The sequence below is a fragment of the Oreochromis niloticus genome, linkage group LG7 (genome assembly GCF_001858045.2).
Source record: "Oreochromis niloticus isolate F11D_XX linkage group LG7, O_niloticus_UMD_NMBU, whole genome shotgun sequence".
Classification (NCBI taxonomy): domain Eukaryota; kingdom Metazoa; phylum Chordata; class Actinopteri; order Cichliformes; family Cichlidae; genus Oreochromis; species Oreochromis niloticus.
The window spans coordinates 54472535-54481615 of record NC_031972.2 but is presented as its reverse complement, the minus strand read 5'-3'; the positions used below and the strand labels follow the sequence as shown (position 1 = coordinate 54481615).

The following is a 9081-nucleotide window of genomic DNA, read 5'->3' as shown; positions in this document are numbered from 1 at the left end:
GATCCGTTCCATCATCATTGTTTAACATGTTCTGTTTAAATTAAACATCAATAAATTGTTTGATCATTTGCATTTTCCATTTTTTTTAATAGTATTTCTGTGTTAGAAGGAAATTAAATCATTTTAAATAACTGTATCAAAGGGCATCGAATGTGGTGTTCATTGTCCATTACGCTTCCCAGTCGTCATCGTCTGTTGTTGTCGTATGTGGCGCAGGAAGTGGAGGGATGACATCTGACATCCTAGCAAATGCCCCAGAAGGACCGGCAGGAGCATCACCTGACTCTCCACCCGCTGGACCCTTACCAGATATGCCTGGACAGAGGACAGAAGACATTATGCAAATCCAATCACTAATATCAGTATTTTCAATTTCATTTGATATAAAAGGGGCCTCTAACCTTTTCGTCGCATAGCAAGTTTGTTGAAGAGATCAGACATAAAGTCTCCACCACCGGCAGCCGCTCCCACTGCTATTTTAGAAGAAAAAAAAAAAGGTGAGTAAATGAATAATCATGCTACCAGTATTTTTTAAATTTGCAATTGGAAGAGATTATGGTCTCACTAATTCCCCAGTGCTGCACTTCAAAGTGAAGCATATAATTACAAGACTTTTTTTTTTTTTCTTAATCTAGTTATTCAGTCAAGGCAGTTCTCTTGAAAAAAGAAAGAAATGTTAGGTTATGACCTGGCGAGCCAATGACAAAGGGCCAGAGATATGCTGTCTAATATTAGGTAAAACAGTTTTTAAATACAGTCGTTGGTTTGCATAAAACTGAAGTCACACAGTTAAGCATATGTCACAAACGATCTCATCCTAACATGCAAACACTGTACAAACTCCTGGTTGAATACTAATTAGGGGCTGGTCACGCTCCGCTTTGATTGCATGACTTTCTCATCATTGTCAAGGCTGTGCCGTGTACTCATTAATAAAACATGGGCAGAACCACATCCACGCTCAAACCATTTGACACCTTGTTCTTGCTCCTTTTGTTTCTTCTTCTCCAGCTTGCGTTCCTTAACGTTGCGTAACTTGGCCTTGCCGATGCCCCCGGCATTGCGGATAGACTCCAGCAGGCTGGCACGGCCATCTGACGGTTGGACCACCTCGCTGGGTGCACCCGACACAGGACCTGTATTTAGAGGAGCCAGTGAGTCAGTGTGGTCTGGGTTTACATCACTGAGGTCAATCTAATTTAAGAGGACAAACGTCATTTAGTCCGTGTGTGCGTGTGCATAACTGAGGGAACAGGCTTTAAAACACTGTCAGGTTCGCTCCAAGTCAGCAGTGTAGAGCCCGTACGAGACTACTGACGTGCATAAATGTGACAAACCTGAACTTGGCACTTGGGAAACTTCTGCGGAGCTGTCTGCAGGAGGAGGTGGCGGCGGAGGTGGCGGAGGAGGAGCTGACGCAGGAGCTATGGGAGGGAGGGAAGGCTCCGGGGCGGGGGTGGTGGCGGGGGTGGTGGGCCATCAAGCTGGAGCTGAGTTCCTGAAACAAACAGATGAAATATGACAAACAGCTGTATAACAGTGGAAGAAAATTTGATCTATTTATGTAGCATCTTTTCAGATATCACAAAAAGCTTCACAGTAAAAAGACAAATGGGCACAAAATCATTGAGATTCACAACGTAAGACGTCTACCTGGTGCACTGCTCTCCTCAGAGAAGCAGGGCAGCTCGGGGATGTTGTGTGTGGGTCCTGAGGGGGCAAATCCAGGCCCGAGGTCTGCGCTGTAAGACAGGTCGTCTGCAATACCTGGCAGGTCTGGCAGGTAGGACGGCACATCTATCTCAGGCACTTGACCCAGGTCTGGCACATAGAAATAACTCTCTGCTATCTGTTAAGAGAAAAAGAAAACCATAATTAAGTTTTAACAGATCTGATCCTTCACAGAAAAAAAAGGAAAAGTCAAAAGGTACCTGTCTCTCCAGTTGCTCTCTCTTTGTAATGGACAGAGGAGCATCGAATGGTTTATCTTCTTTTTCTGTCTCTAGTGTTGTGTGCGTTTTTGTCACTGCTCCCGCCAAAGGATCAAGGAACACATATTTCTTATATCTTTAAAAAAATAAGACACACAAATTAAAACATACGAGAGAACATTGAAATCAGTCAGTGTTTACAATAAACATCTGTGTCTGTGCTGGCGTGTGCAGACTCACAGATTTTCTGTGGTATTAAAGAGCAAAAGAGAGCTGACAGATGAGATGTTACGCGGCAGACTGCCCAATCCTTCTTCCGTCTCATCCTCAGTCTTCTTCTTCTTTCTCACGCACACAGGGAAATACATTAACTTCTCCTGAAAGGAAGAAAGCAGGACTTGGAGTGAGAAGGAGATCAAGAAAATGTTAACGAAATCTTTAGCAACACATATCGTACATGTCATCAAAGTGCTCCTGCGCATAGATGCACACGCACACAAACTACAATACCAAGTTATATGTTCGGGGGCATTGCTTCTATTGAGGGGGGTACTGAATAATGCATTTCTGCCTCAGAGAAAAATGCCAGCTCTATTTTCTTTTTTTTCTCTTCCCAATCCGACAAATACACACAAACAAGTGCAAGCACAGGCAGGAAAAAACATTATTTTTATATTTTTTTCCTGTTAAGTTTTCTATAACGGTGAAGGAAAAACAGTGGTGTTTGCTATAAATAATGCAGGAACTTGTGCTGAGCAGAGCACGCACACACACAAACCACTTGGGGAAAAAAAACACAATCTCTTGTCACTGTGCGATGACACAAATACAGCTGGGTTCTGATATCCCATTTACATACATCACACACAGTATGTGAGAACTTCAACTGTGACTCGTGTGTAGTTAAATCTACAGAAAAGAAGGGACATGCCTGTTGCGGCTTTCGATACATGATTGACAAGCTGCATTTTTCTACAAGTCTATGTTGTTTTCACCTCCATTTTACCTCCTGAATAAGTACTAAATTGCAAGTAAAAGCAACAAAGTGCACATAAAATTGGCTGCTGTGCACTGCTTTGCAGTATTTTTTAAACAGACAACATAACCTACTTGGCCTGAAAATGTTTACTTAGCAAAACAGGAAATACGCAGGCTGAGTGGAGATTTATGCATAAACATGTTTCACAAGGTTTACAGGGCATTCACATCCAGTCAAGCATTCACTTGAAATATCAGTTTTAAATCAGGTCAAAATGAAATGTGTGTAATTTAAGGTATTACCCACATCACTATGGATATAACCAAGACAGTGGACAAAGGATATGTATCTATCATTCTGATCACCCTCTTCTGCAACTGCTCTAAAGCTTTAAAGTGGTTTGCCCAGCAGTCTGCATAAATATGACTAGTGTGCTCAGAGTCCCCATGCCCTCATTTGACTAGAACATGAGGTGTGGATAAAAGCTATGTAAATAGAATTAACCGTGTCCATATTTCTGTTTTGTACCTGCTGTTTTAGCAGCATGAGCTGAACAAAGAAGCAGCAACACTAACTAGTCAGCAAACTCTTTTAAGACATCAGCTTTAGAACACTTTGTGAAAATAAAATATTCAATGTGGCTCTTAGCAAGTCACAGTCATCATTTTCATAATTTTGAAAATTGCTTTTCAAAACCTTTGCTCTTTTCCCCCCATGCATTTTAATGTGTTTATCTCACCTGCAAAGCCTTTTCATCAAAGGGTCGCAGTTTATTCTGTATTCTGTGTCGGGGCCGGGTTTGTGAAGAGGGGTCTGTAGCTCCAGTGAAGATAGACAAGTAGTCCTGAAGTTGATCTGGGGCTGGGTACTTGGCACTGGAGAAAACCTATATGCACATAAAAGTACATTTTTACTCTTTTTTTCTCCTATATTGTGTATCAGAACTTATAAAGCTGTCTTCTAGGGTGAAGATTCGGTGTTACCTTGGTGGCTTTCTTGCTGCCTTTAATCTTGTCGACACGGGCCTGAGCTAGTCTGATCCGGTCAGTGATGCTCTTGAGCTGGTGACGGTTTTTCTCGACACTCTCTGACACCCTGCAAGCAACAACAACTGAATATGGGCATATGCACATCTACACACAAAGGATAACCGTATGTCAAGGATACTGCACAATTCAGTTCTTTATTATATATCCTGCAGAGTCCCGAATCCCCCAAAAGGAACTGATAAAGTAGCTGAAGACTCTTACAATTCATTAAGATGATGTATAAGAATCAAATGCCACTCTCATGTTTTATCGGTGATCTACTTACAAACAGCTCGTGTTTCAAAAGTTTACATGGCCAAAACTGTTCTGTTCATAAATGTTATTGTTTCCATGCTGTCACAGGTAACACCTCCTCCGTTTTCAGGGTGCCAGACAGGACCATCTGTCCTCAAGCAGCTGCTGTTTGTTAACGGTGCAATCTATTAAATATGACAAAGCTTTTTGGCCCATCAGCAAACTTGCAACAGCTGCTGTTATATCTGCTATCAATCCATTTGGTGCATTATTAAAACCTGTTCCTTTGTGGTTAAACACTCTTTGCTACCCAGCCTGAGCAAATGCAAACACTACTGTTGAGTAAAAAAAAAACCCCAAACTCTGTAGCTTTAAAACTTTTTGCCATTTTGAAAATCTGATAAGCTAAAATTGAACAAAGTAACCTTCAAATAAATGACACTGAAACTGAAAGCAGCCCTGAGACAGACTCAACATAACCTGGAATAACATCTGGCTCACTCGTTCCCTGAATAAAATGTGGTGGTATAAACTGAAGGAATAAAACAATATCAATAATAACACATTTGTATAAAACATTGTTGTTTGTGGTTACATTGTAGTAATACTATGTAATTTCCCCATTAATTTCATATTCATCCCATATTTGCAACCATGAAAATGTAAACATAGAGAAAAACACTGCAGACCAAGTTATTAAGTTTACAATCAAGAGTCAAACACTGTGAAGACCAACCTGAAAACTGGAAACTGTGTGTGTGTGTGTGTGTGTGTGTGGTGGGCTTGCCTTCTGAAGATGTCCGTAGAAATGTTCTCCAAGTACATCAGTGCGTCTGCTATCTGATGAACAGCCTCCTCCCTCCTCAGGTCGGGCTGGATGAGAGGCACTGAGTATACCTGGCCCTCCAGGCAGTGCTTCTGTGTCATCCTGCAAAGCAGCAGAGCAACAAAGTTGAATCGAGTTGAACAACTGTGTTGCAAAGACATATTCTGATAGTAAGGACTGCATTCCTGACAGTCAATATTGTCAAAAATACCATGCTGAGTATCAAATTTATGAGGGCTTATGACATATGGCAACCTCTCTCGCTGTCCCTGACACACACACACACACGTTTACTTCACATCTGACTCTCACATGACGGCGCAGGAATATTATATCATTTTTATAACCACAGCACTATGTGGACTTTTTTTTCTGTTTAACTTTTATTCGTCTTCAGCTGGTCAGCATTTTCTAAAAGCTAATAGCTCACACGGTAAATAAATCTGCATCCAAACTGCTGCAGATATTATATTTCAAACAGCTGATCTCCGTAATGAAATAACCCGACGTCTGACACCTCTTAATGCAAAAGGCAGAATATCCGTGAGCATAACCATACCTGTTTAAAGACTTATTTTACTAGAAAGACTGTCTCACCTGACCATGAGTGTTGTTTACGATCACAAAAACAGTATAATGAAAAAAAAAAGATAGTGTGTCGACGATAGCTACAGAGCTACTCGTTTAGCAAAACAACAGTTTCAGACTTCCGCATCCGTGTAGCACGTGACGACTCAGAAATTATTGTGTTGCTTTCAGGCATGCTCGGAAATCTCTCGTTTAGCGCACCCTACGCTTGAACGACGTCAGTAAACCGAATTATTGGCTAAGAGCAGAAGTAAATGCTAAGAGCACTTCTCAGTAAATGTGTAGGCAACGCAAACATAAATAAGCAAACAATAATATAAAAGTCTGTAAGTTTTGTATTATTTGACTTTTGTGAATGCGTGTTTAGGTCAAGGCACCATGAGACGTTCAATTGTCCTTGCATGTAATACATTTTTTCTCCCCCCCCCCCCCCCTTGTTCCGTGTTGTTTATTTCTATATAGACAATTTCGTACGAACTAATTTCACATTCTGGAGCATTTATAGTTTTAACTTAGTTTTCATGGGTCTTTAAAATACATAAAAAGCTCAGAAACAAGATGCATCGCAAGATCCACATGCTACACAAATACTTACGATTGTTTAACCAAAAACCCATTCTTAGATTTAAAAAGAAAAAGGGATTTTGTGTGCAATAAATCAATTTCATATACTGGCCCACAAACTAAAGATGCTCCGTAGAACTCCTTATAGCTACCTATAGGGCGCGTGCTAGGACCGTGCTCGTGTCTGTGCGTGTAGTGACGCATCCATCCTCGAGCACCTCCCCTCCTCCCTGCTGTCACATCTGGAGCTGGCTGCTCTCATCAGCACCACTCAGCGCAGTGTATGTGTTTGTTTGAGAGAGAGCGAGAGCGAGTGAGAGAGAGTGAGGGAGGGAGGAAACGACTGGAGAAGTGGAGACTGGCTTGGTCGGCGTAGCCTCATCCACAGCCGAGCAGAATCAAGGAGAGGAGAGCGGAAGGACATCCCACGCCACCTTCTCATCCGCACTCACAAATAGGCTGTTTTGCATCTCCTCTGTCCTCCATCCGCGCGTCCAGGTTCTTCCCTCCCCCCTCTCTCTTTCGCTTCCTTCCTCTTGCTTTGGGTAGCCTATGATGAGCTCCAGCCTGCTAGAAAACCCAGTGCAGGCGATTCTGTACCTGCGGGAGCTTACCACCATCGTCCAGAATCAGCAGAGTCTCATCCAGACCCAGCGTGCAAGAATAGAAGAGCTGGACCGGAGGGTAGATGAGCTGATCGGCGAGAACAGACACCTGCGGGACGTCAGGATACAACAACAACATCCTTATCACCACCACCATCACCATCATCACCACCCCGACCCCAGCTGCCTTCATCATCACCACCACCATCCCCAGGACCCCCCGCTCAAGACTAGTCCGGGGTCTTTGCCAGATGCGGCTTCACCAGCACAAGTCGAGGCGGCTCCGGTTGTCCAGTCCTCGCCCACCCAACCTATGGACCCCGGAGACATGCAGCTGGTCCCAGCTGAGCCATCCACAATTTCACCGGTTGAAAGTGAGTCCGAAAACGGTGGAAGTTGCCCCAGCTGCCGCTCTTTGGTTCCGATGACCCCGACAACCCTTTGTCGGTCTCTGGCCCTGGCCAGGAAATCCGAGTGAGTAGAAAATATTAGAGCCTTTGATTGTTTGCATGTATGCGTGTGCGCCGAAACGCTCCAGCTGCCTGTATACATAGTGGCTTTTCAAAAAGTAGCTCTATAGCCCATAATTTCAAACCTCTCGCGTTAACCTGACTTATTCGGCTGTATCAACTTAAAGCCAAAACAAATTTCATATCTTCCATATTATGGGCTAGCCTGTTGTCGAATCCTTAGATTTTGTTTTAAACTGTGTAATTAGGCGCATCCACGTGTGCGTGCGCGTGCTCTGCAGATTGAGAGGCGTTTAATTAATGAAGAGGGCGCTTGCAAATTTCCAATTTTCAGCTCTGTGTATGTGTGTGCCGGCCAAGGACCGTGCCAGGAGAGGAAGAGGTGGATTATTTAAATGAGAAACTGGATCACGATCACTGGATCATTACATAACAAACAGCTGGAGGCCTATACGTGTGTGCGTGTGTGAGCGAGAACCATACTCAGCGCAGCGGTCAGAGTCAGTGGGATACAGAAGCAGCTTCACGTGTGACGATGACACACCTCGAGCCGCTGTCCGGGGTTTGCTGGCTTTCTGTGTTAATTACCACCAGGGATCTACAAGCTCCCACGGGATCTCAAGGCCTCTGATGTTCCCCTGGTAGATGAGACACACAGCTACACACACCACACACACACACACACACACACACACACACACACACACAGTACCGCCTCCTGCTTGTCACCAGAGCTTCACAGAATATCAAAATATCACCTAATGAGGGAAGACCCATGTTTCTCTCTTTGCCGGAGTGTGTGTGGTGTTCTTTCTGTTCATAAGTTTTCTATCAGCAGGAGCCCTTATTGGTCTCTCTGGGACTCCACCCCCACTGAGGGGAGCAACACAGAATGAAGTTGTGATGAGAGGTGCAGGGGAGCACATATTAACATTAGTGATATTAATCCAAAAGTGCACATGATCATGCGTCTTACAGTCGCAGCTCCATGTGCATGAGTGTGTATGTGCAGAGTCCCTGTTGCTCCTCTGGACCCTGTTGCACTGGGTTGACCCTAAGTTGTTCCTGAGCGTCTTACTCTGCAACAACTATTTATTGCTCAAGAAACAGTGTTACACAGATTCTTAATTATAATTAAGAAGAGGGGAAGAAATTACAATAACAATAATTTAATGTTATTAAAAGAGCTCAGAGCTTGGAGCAGAACATCCCCCAGATGAGCTGGCTGCTGCAGAGCAGTTGGCTAAATAGCCCTCTTGCTCCTGTGGGTACTGATGTATGTCCTTGAATGCAACCTTACGCCTCTGCTCCCTCAGTGATTTTAAGTCTTTTGGATTAGACCGGTAGCCTAACACCTAATGTCTACTTTTGCTTCTGGCAAGCCAAGCAGGAGAGGGGGAGAAAAGCTTTTCACCTCCCTGTTCCATCCTGTCTGCAGCTGACTGGAAATCAGATCTCTGCTCCATTAGTCCTGTTGCCAGCTAATTAACCTGTATAAGTCGTGTGATTGTGGATATGCATATGTGCTGGCATGCCTTCGTTCACACATCCCACTCTATCAGTTAATTTGAAGATTTATTTTAGCTCACTATCGACTTTTGTGACAAACAGAGACGTGGACTAGAGTTCTATGTTGGGTTGGCTGTGAGTGTATTTATGTTTGCATTGTCATTGTTGCAGAAACCCATGGATATGCCTATGGGGGAGAGGCAGGATCCTCTCCTCCACTCATTCTCAGTCTTTCTTTCCAGCTGAGCCTTCTATCTGCCCCACTTAGCCCGTGGAGCGAACAGTAATCAGCCATTCTCAGGAGAGAGAAAGGCAGAAAGATATAA

At 43.6% G+C, this 9081-nt stretch overlaps 2 protein-coding genes across 3 annotated transcripts in view; one reads left to right on the top strand and one right to left on the bottom strand.

Annotated features, from left to right (window-relative positions):
- Window positions 1–20: 20 nt before the first annotated feature.
- On the bottom strand, window positions 21–5764 carry wash1 (WAS protein family homolog 1). Its single transcript, XM_005470806.4, is given in 12 exon segments — window positions 21–315; window positions 402–473; window positions 978–1136; window positions 1338–1451; window positions 1454–1498; window positions 1654–1849; window positions 1932–2067; window positions 2172–2308; window positions 3650–3796; window positions 3894–4005; window positions 4981–5121; window positions 5617–5764. Coding segments are annotated over 12 exon segments (1413 nt in total). The 5' UTR covers window positions 5625–5764; the 3' UTR covers window positions 21–169.
- Window positions 5765–6212: 448 nt separating this feature from the next.
- The window catches only part of iqsec3b (IQ motif and Sec7 domain ArfGEF 3b), a 33702-nt gene continuing 30833 nt past the window's right edge, over window positions 6213–9081 (top strand). The window contains exon 1 of one of the 2 annotated variants that reach the window (XM_013268689.3): window positions 6213–7250. In XM_013268689.3, coding sequence (XP_013124143.1) covers window positions 6724–7250 — 527 coding nt within the window. In that variant the 5' untranslated portion in view covers window positions 6213–6723. The remainder of the gene's footprint in view (window positions 7251–9081) is intronic. The other variant, XM_013268688.3, reaches the window with a different exon arrangement.